General features: G+C 32.7%; 5 protein-coding genes across 8 annotated transcripts; 1 reads left to right on the top strand and 4 right to left on the bottom strand.

Annotated features, from left to right (window-relative positions):
• Window positions 1-1,591: 1,591 nt before the first annotated feature.
• Window positions 1,592-2,756, top strand: LOC107912095 (protein MIZU-KUSSEI 1). The gene has a single exon (XM_016840142.2). The coding sequence runs from the start codon at window positions 1,699-1,701 to the stop codon at window positions 2,473-2,475; it is 777 nt and encodes a 258-aa protein (XP_016695631.1). The 5' UTR covers window positions 1,592-1,698; the 3' UTR covers window positions 2,476-2,756.
• A 642-nt stretch (window positions 2,757-3,398) lies between these two features.
• On the bottom strand, window positions 3,399-4,234 carry LOC107911256 (probable calcium-binding protein CML15). Its single transcript, XM_016839128.2, has one exon. The coding sequence runs from the start codon at window positions 4,031-4,033 to the stop codon at window positions 3,545-3,547; it is 489 nt and encodes a 162-aa protein (XP_016694617.1). The 5' UTR covers window positions 4,034-4,234; the 3' UTR covers window positions 3,399-3,544.
• Window positions 4,235-6,289: 2,055 nt separating this feature from the next.
• Window positions 6,290-8,400, bottom strand: LOC107911385 (tetraspanin-8). The gene is made up of 2 exons (XM_016839224.2): window positions 7,687-8,400; window positions 6,290-6,811 (listed from the first exon to the last, which is right to left on the bottom strand). Exons 1-2 carry the CDS (start codon window positions 8,221-8,223, stop codon window positions 6,539-6,541), a joined length of 810 nt encoding a protein of 269 aa, XP_016694713.1. The 5' UTR covers window positions 8,224-8,400; the 3' UTR covers window positions 6,290-6,538.
• Window positions 8,401-9,483: 1,083 nt separating this feature from the next.
• Window positions 9,484-13,028, bottom strand: LOC107912096 (plant cysteine oxidase 3). 4 transcript variants are annotated; one of them, XM_016840146.2, is made up of 6 exons: window positions 12,658-13,028; window positions 11,426-11,568; window positions 10,901-11,063; window positions 10,008-10,208; window positions 9,879-9,934; window positions 9,484-9,811 (listed from the first exon to the last, which is right to left on the bottom strand). In XM_016840146.2, exons 1-6 carry the CDS (start codon window positions 12,881-12,883, stop codon window positions 9,794-9,796), a joined length of 807 nt encoding a protein of 268 aa, XP_016695635.1. In that variant the 5' UTR covers window positions 12,884-13,028; the 3' UTR covers window positions 9,484-9,793. The 4 variants fall into 4 exon arrangements, with proteins under 4 accessions (XP_016695635.1, XP_016695633.1, XP_016695634.1 ...); XM_016840144.2 differs by having other exon boundaries at window positions 9,879-9,896; XM_016840145.2 differs by lacking the exon at window positions 9,879-9,934.
• Window positions 13,029-13,773: 745 nt separating this feature from the next.
• On the bottom strand, window positions 13,774-19,636 carry LOC107912097 (uncharacterized). The gene is made up of 4 exons (XM_016840147.2): window positions 19,388-19,636; window positions 14,356-14,459; window positions 14,224-14,278; window positions 13,774-14,127 (listed from the first exon to the last, which is right to left on the bottom strand). Exons 1-4 carry the CDS (start codon window positions 19,579-19,581, stop codon window positions 13,995-13,997), a joined length of 486 nt encoding a protein of 161 aa, XP_016695636.2. The 5' UTR covers window positions 19,582-19,636; the 3' UTR covers window positions 13,774-13,994.
• Window positions 19,637-21,332: the final 1,696 nt, after the last annotated feature.

The raw sequence follows: 21,332 nt of genomic DNA, 5'->3' as shown, positions 1-21,332 counted from the left end.
TAAATGTATTCATTTATAAATTATAAGCTTATGCAAATTGTCGAAGAACCCTAATTAAAGAAAGAAATGTTTTTTTTTTTATTTTTTCCATGTGAGAGAGCACTAATAAAAGAAAGAAAAGAAAAAGGCTTCAGCAAAACACTGAAATCTCCCATCGCCTGAAATGATTAAAGAAAGAAATGGGTTCTTTTTTAATTTTAAATATACTCAAGAAAATAAATTCAATGGAGACAAGAGATAATTGGGGTTGTAGCTTAGAGGATTAGAGCATGTTCCACCACAACAAAAATTTGTGTACCAATCATTTGATCAAAGTTTTCATTAGCTACTCCACAAATTAAGCACCTAAGGAAATTTAATCAAACAACCTATATTCAACCTTTTTATCACTTAATCATATGAATTAACTTAATTATGATTTTAGCACTTTCCATTTCCTTTTATGTTTAGGAATTCTTTTCTAAAATTATGATAAATCGAAACTAAATCGATACTGAAAATTGAACGATTCTATTACAAAAAGTATATGAATTGTCCTCCGTCACAAGTCCCACAAATTTCACTCTGAATAATATTTCTCATTAAGAAATTGTTTTTTTTTTGTTTTCGTTGTCCATTTTTTCTAAAATTTGAAGGTACGGAAATATGATTAAAGGGAATACTATTGTGAGTTTACTAATTATAAAAAGCTAAGATCCATTCTCTTAAACCTAAAAAGTAAAAGTTTCATTCTAATATAACATTCGGATTCCAAATCTATCACTCAGTTCTTTTTTATAAATATAATAAAAGTAATTAATATGATCAACTCATTACTTCAGCAAGGAAATGGATTGGATAAAAAAAACAAAAGAAATTCTTGAATTAATAAATAAATAAATAATTGAATTGAATAAAAGAAATGGGGCAGTGAGTAGGGTATTCAAACTTTGGTTAAGAATCGATCTAATTTGATTAATTGGTCGGTAAACCGATCTAGTTCAATCGGATGCCGGTTAAAGGTTTTTTAGAATTTTGGTTAACGGTTAATTCGGCTCAAAATCGGATAATTAACCGAATTTAATAAATAATATTATATATTATAATATTAGGCTATTACTAATTCGGTTAATTCAGTCAAAAAAACAAAACATATAAATTTTGGTTAACCGACTGAATTAACTGAAATATTTCGGTTTAATTAATGGTTAAAAGAATAAAATGTTCAGTTAATTCCAATAATACTAGTTTGATTCAATTAATCGATTTTTGAAAACGCCAAGCCGTGGGTTTAAGAAATTAAGAGTGAGTTTTGAGTTTATTTTTTGTCTCACACTATATTATTTAATCTTACCGCCACTACTATTTTTACGTAAATAATAAGTAAACACAACATCCATCTAACCCCGCTCTAAATAAAAAATGGTAAGAAGAAAATTAGGTAGAATACAAATTAGTAATAAAGTTAATGAAATTAATATAAAAAAAATATAAACGTTCCTAAATCGGCTGGTGGGGCAGCTTTATGTTTCTTTTGTCAGGATTGTCATTCACTAAACCAAAGAACTAGAAACAAAGAATTTAATAGCCCCAACAATTAAATAATTAATAATAAAAGCATGAACTGTTTTTTACACTGTCTTTTATTCTTTTAAGGAGAGATAGCTACTCTTGCCCCCAGTAATCTTTATCTTCTCCCCTTCATATCTTAAGCCAGGTATGGCAACATCCTCTCAAGACTCTTCCTCTTCCAAGAGACACTTCCATTGGACTAACAAAGTTGCAACCGAAGATACCGAAGCCTCTTCGACAACACCTAATGAGGATGACAAGAATGGAAGATCAGGTATTAAAACCCATGTTTCTTTGTCCACACCAAGGAAGAAAAAGCTTCCGGCTGCTGCTGTTTCCATCGCAAGGCTCCGATCTGCTGTTTCATCTTTTAGGAAGAGCCGTTCGAGCCTTCCTTTTGGCCTCGGGTCACGAGTGATCGGTACTCTTTTTGGTTACAGGCGAGGACACGTTCACTTCGCCTTGCAGAAAGAAGCCGGTTCCCCACCAGCTTTCCTCGTCGAACTGGCGACGCCCATAAGTGGTTTGGTTCGGGAAATGGCGTCCGGGTTGGTCAGGATTGCTCTAGAGTGCGATAAACCCAAAGCAGAAGACCGTAATAAAAAGGGTACTACTGTAGTGAGATTGTTAGAAGAGTCCACTTGGAGAACTTACTGCAATGGAAAGAAATGTGGGTTTGCTACGAGGAGGGACTGTGGTGACAAAGAATGGAAGATTTTGAAAGCTGTGGAACCAATCTCCACTGGAGCAGGGGTTTTACCGGCCGGGAATGAAGTTGAAGCTGGTCCTGACGGTGGTGAACTTATGTATATGAGGGCTAAGTTCGAGAGAATTGTTGGGTCAAGAGATTCAGAAGCTTTCTATATGATGAATCCTGATAGCAATGGAACACCTGAACTTAGTATCTATTTGCTTAGAGTTTGAAAGTTACATTCCCATGGAAGATCTGAGCTTATTTTGCTTTTTTTAAGGGGTATACATGTGATAATTCGTCTTGCTTTCATTTAGAGCCATGGAAATTGGGGGTTTAATTGTACTAGTGTTTTTCTTTGTGTTAGTTTAGGTGGGAGGGGTGAAATACATTATAACATGATGATGGTGATGATGGTAGGTGGGGAGGGGGGGTCTTAAAAGCTGTGTATATGTACAGTTTTCTTCTTCAGTCTTTGATCAAGTAAATGAGGCACTGTGCCTAGTGCATGCAATCAGTGACTATCTTTTCCCATTTTGATCAAGTAATAGGGCCATTCCACACTTATATAGATATCATCATTTAATTATAAAAAAAAATGTGTTGAATACATGATTTCATCTCATAAATTCAATCAAAATTTACAGATCTATCCAACTACCATATGGAAGTACCATTACAGAATTGGTCTAAACTCCATTTTTTTCATAAAATCCATTTAAGTTTCAAACATTAAAATTTTTAAAAAAATGAAGATAACTTGGGTTTAAATATATTTAAATGTATTTTTTTCTGATTTAAGGTTTGAGAAAGGATTATAAGTATTGTATTAGAAAATTAAAAATATTTTTTAATAATTAAATTTATTATACTTAAAATCAAATCCAACCCATATAATAGCTTAAATCGACAACTAAAGATCATAAAATTCGGTTTTTGAGTTTGGGTATTTTTGTTAACATTGTGAGTGGCTCTTTGGGTGTGCATTGGCGGCTGTGGGCAAAGCCAGAATACGGCCTTCAATTGTTGTAAAAGCCCAGTGTCATGTTTCGTAAAACGAGAATACGGGCTGTCCACCTGGGTATTATGTAAGGCCTCTCAGCCTAGCAATCCAAACACAATTTATAATTACAGTTCAACTTTTGAAACCCAACCAGCCATCACTACCAAAAGAATATATTTCAGTGGTTGAAATTAGTCACATAAGACCCGTCGTTATAAATGATCCAAGGATATGATGTTTACACAAAAAGGAAGCAAAAATAATCACCATAATTAACCTAACTTAAACTTTAGTATTAGTTAAGATGATGATAAAGAAATGCCCAGAAATTCCAAGGCCGACTTTGCCATTACAGAAGAAAACTCATTGAAGCTAATGACACCATCCCCATCGGCATCAGCCTCTTTTATCATATCCGTTAACTCTTTATACGTCAACGGATGACCCATTTTCGCCATGCAACCAGCCAGCTCCGCCGCCGTGATATACCCATTTCCGTCACGGTCGAACAACCGAAAAACCTCCGTGAGTTGCTCTTGGTTCACCAGTATCTCATCTTTCATTGTAGGCAATATAGTATTGGCTAGTTCATCGAATTCCACCGCACCGTTGCCGTTGGAATCCATTTTGGCTAACAGCGCATGGATTTGATCACCCGATGGCTTCAGCCCTAGCGATCTCAATAACGCCGCCAGCTCGAGAACGGTGAGGCTTCCGTCGGAATCCATGTCGAACCTCGCGAAAATGTCCTTCAACTGCTTCAGTTGTTCAACTCGTAATGCCACCATTTTTATCCAAATATTTCCTTAAAAAAAACAAGACAATATATGTTACTGTCTTTACAATGAAACAATGATTATGACAACGTCGGTGATGGCTCCGGCCGGCAACAATGTAAGAAGAAGAACAAGGGCATAGACAAATTGTAGTAGCTAAACTATGAAAGAAAATGGTCCTTTTTTAGTATTTTTGGGAGAGAGAGTGGTTTAAATTTTACTTTTGCGGTGACATTAAAAATAGAAACCTTGTCGTCGGTGGATTTATTTAATTTTTTTTCTTTAATTATACATGTTCATACGAGTTTCACGGAAACCTCGTAGTACTACTAATCTTTTTGTTTTTTGTTTTTGTTTTTTTTTTTGGATAAATTTATTTAAGGGATTTTTATTATATTTTATTTATTTATTTATTTCTTAAACAAAAATTCTAGACTCTATGGTACCATATGTTTATAAGTTAAAAAAATAATACAATAAATAATCAACTAATTTTGTTTAGAATTTAAAAAATTCAATTTAAGCGAAATTACTTAACCTAAAATTTAAATAACAATAAATATTAAATAATTTTTAAAACAGATCCTAAAAATTCCGGAAATTATTAGCTTGATTTTAGTGCTAAATTAAAGAAATTACTTAACCTAATTATGGTTATATATTTAATATTAATGAAAGTGAAGCTCAAATTTTTTATATAATTCTCATGGTTATTTGCTGCACTGTCATTGTCGGTACAACATGCCATTTATTAATATATGCTATACAACTAAAACCCGTTGGTTTTGTTTCCAATCATTGATTATTGAATGTAGTCATTTGTAGGGTGCCCACAAAAAAAATTAAAATAATAATGGTTTTAAATTAATTATTACTCATAGAATCAAGATTTTTAAGATAAATAAAAGTAGAAAAAATTTAATATTTTTAATAACCGGTTAAACAAATGCTAATAGACATCAATAAGGTTGTTTAATTTATTTATTTATTTTTGAAATATTTAATCTACAATCACTGTTTATATTTAATTGATTATTTTCATCAAATTAAATAAAAATAATATTGCATTAATGGTAGATTTATTTCCTTTAGAAATATCACGGCACTAATTGATATATTTTTCTTTCCTTAACTTAAATTTAGGAGGTAAATTAATTTCTTAAAAAAATTAATTATGAAATTAAATCATAAATATGGTCCTATGGATGAGAAATTAAATTGATGTTGAAAATAATGTTTGAAAGATATATATATATGCAGTATGAAATTAAAATAAAAAATTAGTTAAAATTTAAAAAAAAAGAAATTTTAAATAGAAAAATACACTAGATTAAGAATATTAAATGTATTCCGATTATTTATTATGGTGTTGTCATTTTTCTTAAGTTAATGTTGAGTTGATTTGTAACACCAACTCAATATACAAACAACGTGAAAGAAACAATTGTAAAATATTGAAATGTATAAAAATATTAAAAGGTTTGGGGAAAGAAACCAACACACCACACTTCATGGTTAATTTTTTAAAAAATTACTTATACAAGAGTATTTTTTTTATAAAGTAATAATTATGTTTCATATTTATTTAAAATTAACCTTCTTTTGCAAATTGTGCCCTTAGCTTAATTTACATTGTTGCCATAGTAGCAATTAGGAGGATGTGGGTTTGAAAGTGTTTTTCCTCTCGTTTTAGGATTAGAGAGGGATTTTGGGTAGAAGTAGGCTTTATACCCTATTTGTTTTAACAATTATATCATACAAGACGTAGAAAAATACAATGGTAGCAATTTACACCGTAAGAAATGCAAAAAACTATTGGAATAGATGCAGTTCACATCATAAATGATGCAAAGAGCTACTAGAATGAAGGTTTAAAAGTGTTGAGGTCGAATTTTAGTAGTGTAAGCACTATGTTTGTTGTGTGTATTCTAGCTCTTTTTGTCACGATGCCGAGTAAGAGTATTTATAGAATGACAAATGCCAACTAAAAGTACTGTTGCATTCAACTTGAAGGAACTAAATGAGGCATTCATTAGGTTGGGAGTGCGACGATTGATGAGTATTGTAAAGAACATTTTCCCATATATTTTTTGTAGATTGTTTGGGTCAACTTATTGTGACAGCAGGTATATTTAAATGAGACACTCTTATAAAGAGATCACATGTTTGAATTTTGTCGTATTCTTATAATTGTTGATAATTTGATTTTGATTCCAACTTAATATTTTTCTACTAAATAATATAAATTAAAAATACAAAAGTTTAACTAAGCTTACATATATACACTAATTCAGTTGACTACATAACTCAATCTACTCAACAATGACAGAGCCAAATTCAAATTTCCTCCACCTTAAGCTAAACAACATAAATATCTCATTTAAGACTTTAATACCTTCAAAAGTTTTATAAAAATAATTTTGTAATTTTACAATACAATAAAGACAATTAATCATAAACACTTGTAAATTTTTTTTTTTCAGAAACATAATAAAATTAATTATAAAAAACTATTTATTAGCAACAAAAAGCACAACAACCGAGCATGTAAATGAGAATTAAGAAAGCTAAGAGACAGATATTGATTAACGCCAAAGCCTTCCATTCCCTCTTTAGGTTTTCAACCACCCCAACTTTGCATGAATCGCACTCAAAGCACATCTTATCCCCATCATTGCTCCATTTCTTACAGTCCTTGTTTTTCGACGACGGTCCCGATTTCGGCACTTCCCACACTGACTTGTTCTTCTGTGTAAACCCACACACATCCGGCGGCTTACAACACGCCGCCTGCCCAAAAAATAAAAAACCCGGATAATTATAAATTAAAGAATTTGAATCCCAAGCAAAGCAGGTATACATATGTAAAAAACACATATTTAGAATACAGAAATGTGTTTAATAATAACATATTATAAGTAAAAAAAATTAAAATGTTATTGAATAATGTAATTTATTTTAATTACAAAAAGATACTTTCGTAATATTTTTAATTGAGTTGGTGCCCAGATGACTCGTGACTCCAACTCAGTTAAAGGCTTAAATAGTAGTATAGATACACAAAAAAATAGAGGTAATAAAGTGTATATAATAAAATTAAAATGTATAAATAAATTAAAGTAAAATTTTGATTGAGTGGTTAATTTAAGCTTTTACTTAATGGCATAGATTCAAATTCGTTCGTATGTATATTTTTATTTTTTAAATAAAAAATAAAATACTCTCGAATAATATATTTTATTTTAATTATTACAGAACATTTTCGTAAATTTTATAAGCTCGGCATGTCTGGAAGCATAGGAGGACATTCTTTTGCTGATATTATTACCGATATTCAATATTGGATCATTCATAGTATTACTATACCTTTCCTATTCATCCTAGGTTGGTTATTCGTCAATACATGTTTTGCTTATAATGTTTTTGGAAGCCCTCATCTAAACGAGTATTTTACAAGAGCCGACAATGAATTTCATTAATAACTTGCCGTTTTGATTCTTTGGAACAATTTGATGAATTTAGTAGATCTTTTTAGAAAGACTCAATAATCATAGATCAAACCTATCTAATTTTTATGGTCCAATAATTAATTTGATGTCTGATTGATTCATTACACCGACTCAGTCAGGCTTAAATAATAGAATATATGTAATTATAATGTATACCTGTAATGCAGGGAGGCTCTTGTTATAAACCTCGATGTCAGGGACCTGACCCACTAACACCAAGAAGTTAAATTCAAGTTTATATTCGTCGGTGGTACAAAGCCTGGCATCAATGAGACAACTCTTGATCTTTTTCCAGTTATTCTCCTTATTGACTTTTTTTGCCAACCAATTGGAAAAATCCATGGGGTTTTTGGGTTCAATGACTTTCTCGCTATCGGCGATGGCTTTCCCGACGGCTTGGTTGGTGATCATGAAAACGAAGATGGTGAAAGCGATGACACCGAGTATCAAAAGGAACATGAGGGTCAAATAAATGTACATGCAGAAGGTGCTGCTGCATGAGGTTCCCATTATTCCTATAAGGGAAAGGATGAGCAAAAGACCACCCATCACAATTAACGGGGTGGTTAAAACTTTCTCGCAATCGCTGTTACCATTGATGTTGAGGTAAGCACCAGATATGACGAAACCTATCCCTACTGTTAGCAATACGCTGTTCAGCAACCCTACGAAGCAATTGCAGATACAACCCATTATTTCTTATTTCTTGTGTTTTTTTTTTTGCTGGAATATTAATAACAATAATAACATTTGTTCTTGGGTTTCTTTTTTTTTGAAAGGTTTTGAAAAGAAAAAATAAGGGTTCTGAATTTGGATTTTGGGTTTAAAGATTAGATTTTCTTCTTCTTTTTTCTTTTTTTTTTCTTTTTTGTGATTGCTTGGTTTGCTTATAAGAGAATTGGGTAGATGCAGCGAAGAAAAGGGAAAATCTGCGTACAGAATTTATTTTAGCAGTTTTTTCGGTTACGTGAAAAACGGATTTTTTTCTTTTATTTTCCTTTTTGTCGGGGTGGGGTTATGATGCTGCCAAGTGGCAAATTCACGGAGCATGTTCGACAGGCTAAAATTAATGATGTTTATACGTACTAAGCGTTGGAGGTGCTAACAAATTACTTTTAACATTGAAGTATTTTAGGTAACGCTCTTAAAATTTCAGTTAAAATTAAATTAATTAATTAAATCAATTTAATTCAGTTGAGGTCAGTTAATGATTTTTTTATAAATTTAGTTATTGATTAATTCGGTTGTAAAATTGGGTAATTAATTGAATTAATTAAACTTAATATTTAATAATACAAATTATATCTAATTTTAGTTCAATTAATTTGGTTAATTTAGTCTTATAAACATTATCAATTTATTTATTTTTATATATTTTATACTTATTTTAACAAAAAAACAAAAATATATAAATTTCGGTTACTTCGATTAACTGACCGAATTAATCGAAATATTTTGGTTCAGTTAATTTTTTTCAAAAAAATTCAATTCGATTAACCGTTAAAGGATTAAAAATTCAATTAATTTAATTAATACTAATTTGATTCAGTTAACTGTTTGATCATCTCTAATTTTTAAGATTGTGATTGTTTATAGGTTTTTGTTTATAGTTGATTGTTTGTATCAAATCAGATTGATCATTGGATCAAAAATTGATTAAAGTATTAATCTATATAAAAATATTAGATCAATTGATTCAAAAATTGATACGAATCTGCCTATATTGTACTTGTACGTATTTATAAAATGACACTTTCAAAAAAAATATAAAATCGGCTCAATTATTGTGAAGAAAAGATCAAGTTTAATATATTCGATATAAGCGTCCAACATGCATATGTTCAATTTTTTCTTTCTTTAGAAGATTTTTGAAAATTCACATTCTCGTACCCACAGCATCCAAATATGTGTTGAGCAAGGACATTGGAGATCATACAACCTACTGAAGATGTCTGATCAAACAATTTTATGGTTACTCTTTTTCTTTTTCTTTTTCAATTACATGTATTGATCAAAGAGCAAAGCCATGTTTAAAGCTCATTGAAAGAGCATATTTCAGATTTGCATGTGATTGAGGCCATGACTTATCTTCTCAAAGCTTTCCCTAGATTCAGGCCAAAGAACTGAGCAGCCAACATGATATTTATATATACCAAACCCTAAACCCGAATAGATGGGCCAACATACACACCCGAACGCATATATAGGTCGTCTGGTGTTTCTATCTCTGCAAGCCATGCATACTCCTCTTCCTTTCCGTTGCTTATCTGAGCTCCATTTCCTGCAGAATCAGTGGAATGGTTCTTTAACAACTTAATTATTTCTGACTGAGAAACGGAAACTTTTACCTTGAGGAAAGTCATTCCCTTGTAACATGTATGATGACATAAGTCATATGGTTTTCCTGTTGCACAAAACCGGGCGAAAAATCGAAGCACAACAAGAATGATATATTAGGAATGGAAAGATTAACTTACCAAAGGCAGAATACGGATAGTCGACATAGTAAGTGCATTTCCGACCTAGATCTTCTCTGTAAGGAGGAGCAAGTACATCAAGCACGGCACAAGGGGTGACTGCCGTAAAACAATGCAGATTGCCCCCAGTTTTCGGGTACAAAATGGAGGTTCCGCATGGTGCAGTTAAAACTTTATCAGCCGCCAATCTTGCTAACCTTACTGGCAAAAAGAAATTCTGTCATAAGTTTCTGCACTAAAAAGAAACAGAATAATTCCATGTTGACATTAATCAGTCTGAAACAAACCAAGCATTATAATCTCAACTAACTTAAAAAAGACAAACTATTTATCCCAAGAAAGAGAAAGAATCCCGAGAAAAATAGGGCTAGGTTACAAGTAGAATATCGAGAACTAAAGCCCCCAGTTCTCCCGACTCATTTTTTTCATGAAGTACTTGTGTCCAACAAATTTGACATGGTTGCAGGAATTTATGACTTTCCGAGGACCCTCCAAATACACGATAGAACTTAGAAAAACCAAACATTTTGGTTTTGGACACATACCTGAACCCAACACTCATACAACACTCATACCTGAGTAACATAGGCCCAAAAGTTCCATTCTATAGTTCATAATTACATAGTGATAACAACAGGTAGTTGAATGTAATGGCAAGAATTCGGATTAAACTAGTAAAGCTAAACCCAGTGTAGCTTTATATCTCTTCTTTATTATATCATAACTGAGCTATCCTATTGATCAAATTTTTGTATGTTCCATTTCCACTCAGTTAATGAAAGCTAGCAGTCTATATGTGAGGTTTTGACAAAACAACCAAACTAAAATCAGCTTTCATTGCCAGCATGATGTAATAATAATTGTTATGTAAAGAAAGTACATTAAAACCAAACCTTGAGGGCAACCTGGCTCCTGGCTTTCCTTAATACATGATGGTTCAACCCAGTCATAGGCCTTCACATGCATAGACCCGTAAAGAACTTTACTGAATACGGTCATCCCAGGATGGTCATGTAATGGAATAACCGAAGAAGTAGGAAAGCAGAATATACACATCTGCATACAACATCATTTGTTCAAAACATGAGTAAAGTACAATGATAATAGAACCTTAGGAGTAATTTTTCGGCCGGATTTTAAATGAACTCTGGTTCACAGCAGCTCAAAAACCGATAATGATGGTGTCCGGTAATACCACCAAAAGAGGCCTATGAAAACTCGGAAAAGTGGGGTAAAAAACAATTTAAAAGTTTATATCTATGTAACTAAGGAGATGTAGACAAATGAACTACAACCTCGACATGGAACACAATAGAAGGATGAATATAAGACCTGAAATGGTAAACTTGATCGTCTGAGACTCTAAAGAGAGGGGCATGAAATCAAAAGTGGAATAAGATTTATATAGTAAGCCTCACCGTAAAATTATCACATTCATGAATGTCCAAATATGTTATCGGTTGAGCCCATCGAGTTACTCTATTTAGTCCAAAAAATCCATGCCCTCGATCATCATCTGGACTTTCCTCTTTAAGTCCAACATCAGCAGGGCCAAATGTGTCTGTAAAAAATGGCATATATAAGGTTGATGTTAATCAAAATTCCATTCATAAAAAGTTGCAATTCAATCCTCTCTACGTAAGAAGCACATTAAGGCAAGACAATACTCCTTTATTAAGCAGGAGAAACATGTTAAGAATGCCTAAGATCAATCTGGATAATTTTTTCAGAAGTTAATTCCATTAATGGCATAATTCAAAAATCATACATAAAACATTTTTTTCTCAATTACCCTGTCATTGCTTTGGGTTCAAATAAGAGAAAACCTAACTTTACAAATGTAAGCTCCATAGAAAGAGTGATAAAAGAACAACCCTATACTCTAGCATCTTTGTGCAAATTGTAAGCTATACAAAGTTGAACCAATTCTCTAAGCTAGTGAACCACGAATAAATGGTTTTACCATGAACCAATCCTTAATTTTCACAGGTTAAGAATCTCTTAACGGTTACATTTCAATATTCGAATTACAGGGTAAGGTTAAAGTAATGAAACATCGTTAATCGTTATCAACAACAAACATCAAAATCTGATTTAACAATCAATGGCTTAAAGCCATCATAACATAGTAAAATGAACCTCATCTAGCGAACAGATTATCTTTCCCTCTTGAAGACCATCTTATTCACTGTCACTAAACCACATAACCAAGTTCTAACAGGGAACATAAATTGAAAGAAAAAAGAACTAAAATATTTTCACAAGATAACTTGGTTTTATCTGAAACAAAACATTAGGCCACAATCTGTCCAAAACTTATAAAATTATAGTTGATTTAGCTAAAAATAAAACTTAATTTTTTATTGAAAAAATAATGTAAAGAACTTTACACCAGAAACCAAGCAATAATTTCATCAATTCACATAACCTTTTTTTCAAACTCAACAATAAGCCAGTTCAACCACAAATCAAATATTCGCAAAATTAAAAAAAAAATTCTAACACCCTAATCAACCCGAACTTTTACATAAATCACCACATTATACAAAACCCAAATGCAGAATCCATCAAACTTCGACATGCAAAAGCTTTTATGAAAATAAACCCCCAAAAAGAAAAGAAGAAAAGAAATAGGTAATAATGAAAATACCCAGAAGAGAGCAGAGTTTGTGGATTGGTTGAGGAGAAGGAGAAGAAGACAAGCCTGAAGGAGTGAAAGTGGTTTTGCAGAGATCATAAAGAAGCTGCACTTTAGGAGCAGTGGTGTTGTTCATAGCCATATGTAGCTTTTGCTTTGGAATATACAGAGCGGAAAGTGCTTTCTTCTGGAGAAATACCATGGCCTTATCGGTTACTTTTTGGATCTCTGAGAACATTTTTGGTATATTTGGCCTACTTTCTTCTTTTTTCCCTTATTTTCACAAGAATCACTGCAAATTTGGTGTCTGATTATTTGAACTGGGTTGGACCGGATTATTAACTCCATCCTAAAATTTTATTATAGGTTAAAATATGTTATAGGCTCCGTGTATTTTTCATATACTTAATTTTTATTTTTAAGAATTTAATTCTTTTACTTTTTTATATTTCAAAATTCAGGTCTAACTACTGTTGCTGTTTTTAAATAAAAAAGTTATTCACTTAGTAGCAATAAAATTAAAAACATAACTACTTCTAATGAATTTAAATTTAATAAAATAATCTTAACAATGTTTAAAGTTAGACTTGAATTTTAAAATTTGAAAAGTAAAATTAATTTTTTATAAATAGAAGTAGAAAGACTAAATTCTAAATTTATAAAAAGTACAAGAGTTTATGAAAATTTAGCCTTTTTATATTATATCTTAATTCGGTATTTAAATAATAATAAATTGTTTAAAAAATATGTTAATATTAATATTATTAAATTAAACTAAACGTATACTATTCAAAAGTTAAAGTTCCAATCATTCTAAACAAAAACAAAACATTTTCTATTAAAATTTTCCAACTTAATATGCTTTTTTTTTCTTGTCAATTATATGGAATTTTAAATAAAAATATTTAATTTTAATTTTTTAAGTAAAGATTAAATTTTAAAATTTATCGACATACAAGTATTGACAGCATAATTTAACCGAAGGATATATATCCAAACCTGAAAAAATTAAATTGAAAAACCAATCCATTCTCCACCCCATATTTTATGATAAAAAAAAAGTTGCCCAGAACTTGAAAAGGAAAGCAGGTTAAAATATTGGTCAAAATGTGTGTTAGCCCCTGTACATTTACAGAATTTGAAAATCAATCCTTAAACTTTTAAAGTGAAAAATTAAATCTACATTCTTTTTCAGTTTAGTAATTTACGTAAAAAATTGTCAACTTCGGTTTTGTTCTCGTCAATTATATATTTAATTATTATAGAACATGGACAAATTGTACAAAACTTCTGGTATATTTATTTACATACATTACCATCCGTTTGACAAAATGCCAACAATTTTGCCATCAGCCATTCTTCTTGAGTTGAAGCTTGCCATTTGAGATGTTAGTTAAGGTTTCTGGCTCGGAAACTGAACCACCATTGCTGGGATCCTCAAATACACGAACTGGGTCGGCAAATGATCGAGTGCTAGGCCACCTACACAAACAATGTTAAAATGGCATACCGGATTCATGATTCAGCACCAGACATTCCAAAAGGAATGAAATTGTTGGAAGAAAGTTTATCCTCTACCTGCTCGACAATATAGTCTCGCTATCTATCGTTGTTTTTTCATCGAAAATGTTGCCTGAAAGAATAATGCGGTATGGAGAGGATCATGTGTAAAGTTCAAAGCAGAACAAAATAGGAGGCAGCAATTTATACCTCCATAAAAATTCTTCTTCGAGAAATATTTTGCCATCAACCGATAAGTGTAATCAGTCTCGTATTTCTTGTACTTCTCGATATGTTCCGGATCATCAAGAACCCTAACCAAAATGGGAGAATATCAAAATAGAATCACTCTAAGAAAATATTCGTGATGTAGCATTTAACTCGCAATGAAACAAATATTAATCCGTAAGCAACATATCATACAAGTGTGTGGGTTGAACAAGGGTTTATATCCAACATCGATATGTTTCTCTGTTTTCTTAGAGGGTTCTTAGAATGTCATTATCTCCATATTTACATCTAAAAAAGTGTCAAACACTAGTACTTCAAAAAAGTAATGAACCATAGCAACATAGTCCACAACTGCAAATCAGGTCAGGATTTACACATCCAAAAGACCATGACTCAGCAATATCATCGACCTCGAATATAAATATACCAGCAATACATTGTTTAAACAAAAGATGCTCCTATAACACTACTAATCAGTACTACATACAAATGAAAACCTTGTTTAAGCAAAATAAGAACTCATAAACAGAAACAGCGATATGACTGATATTAGAACAATACGAACTAGCATTTCCCGGAAAAGAGAACAAATGTTTTCACTCTGGAAATTTAGCTCCAATTTCAAGAATTACTAGGTAATGGTGAACTAATCCGAGGTTCGTAAAGGACGCTGTTTTACCAGTTTGTTTGTCCCCAAGAATTATCAAACCAATAGAGGCAAGTGCAAGTCTTGTTTGAAGAAGTTCATAAACACAAAGTGTCTCAAAACAATACTTGGGGTAGGAGATTTGATTAACCGAGATTCAGAAGCTGAAATTTCACACAGACAGTCAATAGGCTTAACCAAGGCATTTATTGTTGCGGAAGCGACGATAATATTAATAACAATATTATCAGAAATATTTAGATAATTATTATGCCAACAATTATACTAAGAAAATTCCCAGTTAAATTGGAGGGGTCACAAATGGTCCCGCTTAAAACCCAACAACTAGACAGAACTCACTTAGATATTTATAGCAATAATAACTAAATAAATATAACCAACATAAAGCTATTAAATATAAGCAAACAAATAAGAAATAATATACCAGAGATTTAACGAGGTTCGGCCAATTTAGCTTACGTCCTCGGACACTACCAAATTAATATTTCTTCTAGAAATATTACAAAGGAGAAGATTTTGGGATGATACAACCAAAGGGGGAGGGGTTCTATATATAACAAACCAAACCCCCTCCCTTTCTATCTTTTCCTAATGTGGGATATTGCCAATATTCAACAAATCTCCACCTTGGCGATATTCCACATCTTCGAACATCTTCTCATAACACTAACTTCAATAGTGTCTTCAAATTTGCAACCAATCGCCTTCTTCCCTTTGGTAGTTGTGCCAGCTTCCACGTCTTGTTTTTCTCTAGAGATTGCATTTCCTCTTCCATTGCACCTAACCATCTATTATTCTCTAAACTCTGAATGGCTTCGGTGTAAGTGGATGGAATATTATCAACAACTGGAAGTGCATAAGCTACCATGTCAGTGAAACGAGCAGGTTTCTGTATTTCTCGTCTCTGCCTTCTGACTGCAATTGGCTCTGATTGCTGTTGAGGTTCTTGGGTAGAAACCTCTTCCTCATCTGACTCTGCATCTGCCAATGAAGAATCACTAGTGGTACCTTCTGCTGGAATTACCACACTCTGCTCAAACTCCACCTGCTGCGGAGTACACTCCACCTGCTGCGAAGTACTACTCACTCCTTCTGGATTTACCTTATTCAACATGGCAGATTCATGAAAGGTAACATCCCTACTGATTATCGTCTTCTTTGCCTCTAGACACCACAAACGATATCCCTTAACACCAGCATTGAAGCCCATGAATAGAGCCTTCTTTGCTCTTGGATCTAACTTTGATTCTTTCACATGATAATATGCAATAGAACCAAAAATGCGCAAGGTGTCATAATCAGTAGCAGGTTTTCCATACCATTTCTCCAAAGGAGTCTTGCCATTTATAGCAGATGATGGCAAATGATTGATGAGATGTTGAGCGTACGTCACAGCCTCAGTCCAAAACTTTCTATCTAATCCAGCATTAGATAACATACATCGAACTTTCTCCACAAGCGTTCGATTCATACGCTCTGCCACCCCATTCTGTTGCGGTGTTCCACCTACGGTGAAGTGCCTTACTATGCCACAATCTTGGCATATCTTCAGGAAAGGATCGCTTTTATATTCTCCACCGTTGTCTGATCGGAGAACCTTAATCTTCCTTCCTGTCTGATTTTCAACTTTAGTTTTCCACTTAAGGAAAACTTCAAGCACCTCATCTTTGTTCTTCATAGGAAACACCCAAACTCGTCTGGAAAAATCATCAATAAAGGTGACAAAATAACGTCTTCCTCCAAGTGATGGAGTCTTGGACGGTCCCCATACATCAGAATGCACATAATCCAGAATACCTTTAGTATTGTGAATCCCAGTGCCAAATTTCACCCTTCGTTGTTTTCCCAGAACACAATGCTCGCAAAATTCAAGTTTGCAAGTCTTTGTACCTTTCAATAATCCTTGCTTGGCTAGAGTTTGCAAGGATTTTTCACCAGCATGGCCCAAACGCATATGCCACAGCTGTGTTGCCTCAGCGTCCTTCTTGGTACTCGTAATTGCTGCTGCTGTTGTCCCGACCACTGTACTACCTTGGTAGTAATACAGATTGTTCTTTCTTATGCCTTTCAACATCACCAATGCTCCTGAAGTTGCTTTAAGAACTCCATCTCGTATTGTCACAACTAGGCCTTTAGATTCTAACGACCCCAAAGAGATGAGATTCTTCTTCAACTTTGGGACATATCGTACATCCCGCAAAATTCTAGTAGATCCATCATGACTCCTCAGTTTAATTGAACCTATCCCGGCTATTTTACATGTGTTATCATTACCCATGTAAACAACCCCTTCATCTAGTTTTTGAAATTCAAAGAACCATTCCCGAATGGGACACATATGATAGGAACAACCAGAATCCATGATCCACTCATCTGCATATAATGTTGAAGATGTCATACTAAGAGAAAAGTCTGACTCTGCTTCACTATTGCATTCTGCAACATTTGCATCTTGCGGAGTCTTCCCTTTTTTCTTCAATTTTGGACAATCTTTCTTCCAATGTCCTTTTTCTTTGCAAAAAAAAACATTCATCTTTGGCAACAGCTCGACCTTTGGACTTTCTTCTCTTCCCCTTAGACTGACTTTGCTGACGACCTCTTGTTACCAATGCTTCCACTGCTGCTTCACCTGAACCTTTCAACTTATCCTTTCGGCGTAGTTCATAGCTATACAATGCAGCAGTTACTTCATTGAAAGTTACTTCCGATTTTCCATGAAGTAGAGTAGTTTCAAGGTACTCAAACTCCTCAGGAAGCGATCCCAACAACATTAACGCCAAGTCTTCGTCTTCAAAAGTCACATCCAAATTCAACAAATCAGCCACCAGCTGATTAAAATTGGTAATGTGCTCGTTCATCGTGGTACCAGGAACATAATTGAAACGAAACAGTCTTTTCTTCATATGCAACTTATTTTGACTGTTCTTCTTCAAGAATTTCTCCTCCAATGCTTTCCACAATTTACTTGCAGAAGTCTCTTTACTGAATGTATACTTCTGCTCTCTGGAAAGACATGATCGAATTGTACCACATGCCAATCGGTTGATGGTCTTCCATTCTTTATCATCAACCCCTTCTGGTTTTTCTTCCTCAATGGCAATATCTAGACCCTGTTGAAAGAGGGCATCTAGAAGCTCACTTTGCCACATGCCGAAATGACCTGTTCCATCAAAAATTTCCACTACAAATCTCGTATTTGCAGTTCCAATCCTCGGCAAAATGTACGAAGTGGAAGTTGTTGATATGGATGGTTTTTCTTCTGTCATTTTTGCCATAGCTTCTACTTAATAGCCACCAAATGCAGAATACCCACAAGCTTTAGGAAATGTTTCTGATGTGTAAGATCAGACTAAGCTGCAAACACAGAGCATACTACAAAACCTTGGCTCGGATACCAATTGTTGCGGAAGCGACGATAATATTAATAACAATATTATCAGAAATATTTAGATAATTATTATGCCAACAATTATACTAAGAAAATTCCCAGTTAAATTGGAGGGGTCACAAATGGTCCCGCTTAAAACCCAACAACTAGACAGAACTCACTTAGATATTTATAGCAATAATAACTAAATAAATATAACCAACATAAAGCTATTAAATATAAGCAAACAAATAAGAAATAATATACCAGAGATTTAACGAGGTTCGGCCAATTTAGCTTACGTCCTCGGACACTACCAAATTAATATTTCTTCTAGAAATATTACAAAGGAGAAGATTTTGGGATGATACAACCAAAGGGGGAGGGGTTCTATATATAACAAACCAAACCCCCTCCCTTTCTATCTTTTCCTAATGTGGGATATTGCCAATATTCAACATTTATAACACGACCCAAAGAAGCCACACTCACTGGTATCTAAGTAAACCAAAACACCACCTAGGAGGCTTTTCTTTTAGTGATCATAGCAATTAATTCTACAACTTTGTTTCTCAATAATTCACTATAATTAGTTTCATTTTTACTTTCTTTTTTTTTTCAAATGCTCCTAATATACAGGATGCTAATCACCAATTACAGCCAAAAAGAGGTTCAAACCTGCTGCTCTTTTTTTTCCTTCGAATGTCATTCACTTAAACTGGATATTACTGTTCCAGAATCCAGAACTGAGTTCAATCAAAATTACTATGAAGGAATTTGAGCTGAATTTCTGAAGTTCATCAATGAAAAAAATAGGAAAGGTAACAAAAAAAAAACTTAAAATGAAACAAAAATGGTGAAAGAAAAGTACAGCGATCATAAAAAGGAAGTTAAAAACGGATAAGAAAAGGCATATGAAGAAAAACCCAGAAAAAAAAAAGCTTCAATTTTAGAAAAAAGATAAGAAACTAACTCACGCAAAATGATCAGGTATTTGAGGCTTTCGTCCATCGACATGGAACGTTCCATTTTCGGTGGCGGTAGCATCAAGCTGAGCTTGAGAGTGAACAAGGGCAGTGGGAACGGTGGCGGAGGACTCAGAATGGCAGGCAGAGATGGAAGGAGGTGACGATGGCAGAGGTGGAGACGATGGTAGATTCGAGCTCGCCATATTTGCTTTCCGACAGAAATTTCAGGCCTCCAGCAACTTATATTAGGGAATGGGTAGTTGAAGTTTAAGATTTAGTTGCTAATTTTAAAAATTATAAAATATTGTTGATTTATTTAAAAGTTTTAATTTAAAGTTTTAAATTAGGCGAAATTTTTTTTGTTTAAGTCATTCGTTACTTTTAAAAACAAATTCGTTAGCAAAAGGGATGAATTTATAATTAATATAGTGAATCAATACTTATCAATAAGTAAAAAAAGTACATTTTAGATAGAAGTCGGGTTAACAATCAGTGTTGAAAATCGAAAAAAAATTACTTAGGTTTTAGTTTGTAGATTCATAACGTTTAAAGTTGTTTCATTGAAATAAAAGAAAATACGAATAAGAGTTTTCAATTGATGTAAGGAGCTTGAACAAAAAATGTCATACAAAAGTGGTTTTAACACACCAATGACTTAAATGAAAATTTTCAGATAGTTCAATAATCATTTTGTAAGTTTTGAAGTTAAATTGACTAAAACGTAAACCTACTAATAATTTAGTGATTTTGGTTGTAGTTCACTTGTTTAATTCTGGAATTTATTGGTCATATTTTGCTCTTAGTCATTGTAATATGTGTAAGTTATAGCACTTTAATTTAATAAATTTTAATTCTTACACTTTTTTAAATTTTGAAATTTTAATTTTGAGCCAAATAGTATCCATTAAATTCGTTAAATTATATTATATTATGTCCAAAATTGTATGCAATAAACATATTATTACATATATAATATCATGTAAATTAGTTCTTTTTACATATTACTTAAAAAAATTTTACATCATTTTAGTAAATGGATTTAACGACTACCATTTGAGTTAAAATTAAAATTTTAAAAATTGAAGAAAAGTATAAAAGACTAAAAATGATCAAATTAAAAATTAACAATTAAAATTTCACATGAATTATTTAATCAAACTTAAAAATGAATTAAAATGTGTTTAAAAATTAAATTAACATTCAAATCCCAATCCAAACTTTTATTCTTCGACTACAAGTAACTCTCATTTAATAAAGAGAAAAAAATATCACAAAGCAGTTTCAAAAAAAAAATTACAAAGCAATGAAACCCAAACAATGGTTCATTCTAGAATACAACCATACAATCATCAAAATTATACATGGGATGTAATGATAAGATAAATTATGATAATTGAACACATTATATTTTTAAGAAATCAGACTTATATTTTAAAAATATTATTAATAAAAGAAATAACCACAAACTTTTAAAAGAATTGACTAAAGACAGTGAAAATATGAAAAATAACTTTAATTATACAAAAGAAAATAGCAACACTGTTGTCATGCTCGCCGACCAAAGAGGTCATATAGCTCCAAGGACCCCAATAGCAAGCTTTGATTATTACCTCCCCGAATGACGAACAATGGTCAAAGGGAAAAAGTAGACCCCAGACCTCATTATCATCCCATCCAATGACAAAATCATCAGGGAAAGCCCAAGAAGCAAGACCCGTGCGAGGAAAAATAAAAGACAAGACTCCATCAAAATGTGAAAAGCTCCCATGAGAGTATTCCAATCAAGCTTTCCTCCAAGGAATAAAAGAAGTAATAAGCCGCATTCAACCCCAAAAGCTGACACCGCCCTAAGGAGGCTAAGGTTTCAAATTAGAGGGAAGACAATTTTGATAGATAAAACAAATTAGAGGGAAGACAATTAGGCTAAGGTTTCAATCGTGTCATCCTTTACTCC

Source organism: Gossypium hirsutum, chromosome D11 (assembly GCF_007990345.1).
Source record: "Gossypium hirsutum isolate 1008001.06 chromosome D11, Gossypium_hirsutum_v2.1, whole genome shotgun sequence".
Classification (NCBI taxonomy): Eukaryota; Viridiplantae; Streptophyta; class Magnoliopsida; order Malvales; family Malvaceae; genus Gossypium; species Gossypium hirsutum.
Note: the sequence above shows the minus strand (reverse complement) of the source record. Positions and strands in the feature narration are given on the sequence as shown.

Excerpts from the sequence above, each read along its gene's own strand:
- LOC107912095 (XM_016840142.2), top strand. The coding sequence starts at position 1,699 with ATGGCAACATCCTCTCAAGACTCTTCCTCTTCCAAGAGACACTTCCAT.
- LOC107911256 (XM_016839128.2), bottom strand. The coding sequence starts at position 4,033 with ATGGTGGCATTACGAGTTGAACAACTGAAGCAGTTGAAGGACATTTTC.
- LOC107911385 (XM_016839224.2), bottom strand. The coding sequence starts at position 8,223 with ATGGGTTGTATCTGCAATTGCTTCGTAGGGTTGCTGAACAGCGTATTG. Across the intron at positions 6,812-7,686 it reads AGAGCCTCCCTGCATTACAG|GCGGCGTGTTGTAAGCCGCC; the intron begins GTATACATTATA and ends TTTTTTGGGCAG.
- LOC107912096 (XM_016840144.2), bottom strand. The coding sequence starts at position 12,883 with ATGTTCTCAGAGATCCAAAAAGTAACCGATAAGGCCATGGTATTTCTC. Across the intron at positions 11,569-12,657 it reads CAAACTCTGCTCTCTTCTGG|ACACATTTGGCCCTGCTGAT; the intron begins GTATTTTCATTA and ends CATTTTTTACAG. Across the intron at positions 10,209-10,900 it reads GGAGCCAGGTTGCCCTCAAG|TAAGGTTAGCAAGATTGGCG; the intron begins GTTTGGTTTTAA and ends TCTTTTTGCCAG.
- LOC107912097 (XM_016840147.2), bottom strand. The coding sequence starts at position 19,581 with ATGGCGAGCTCGAATCTACCATCGTCTCCACCTCTGCCATCGTCACCT. Across the intron at positions 14,460-19,387 it reads CAAATACCTGATCATTTTGC|GGTTCTTGATGATCCGGAAC; the intron begins GTGAGTTAGTTT and ends CATTTTGGTTAG. Across the intron at positions 14,128-14,223 it reads GAGACTATATTGTCGAGCAG|GTGGCCTAGCACTCGATCAT; the intron begins GTAGAGGATAAA and ends TTGTTTGTGTAG.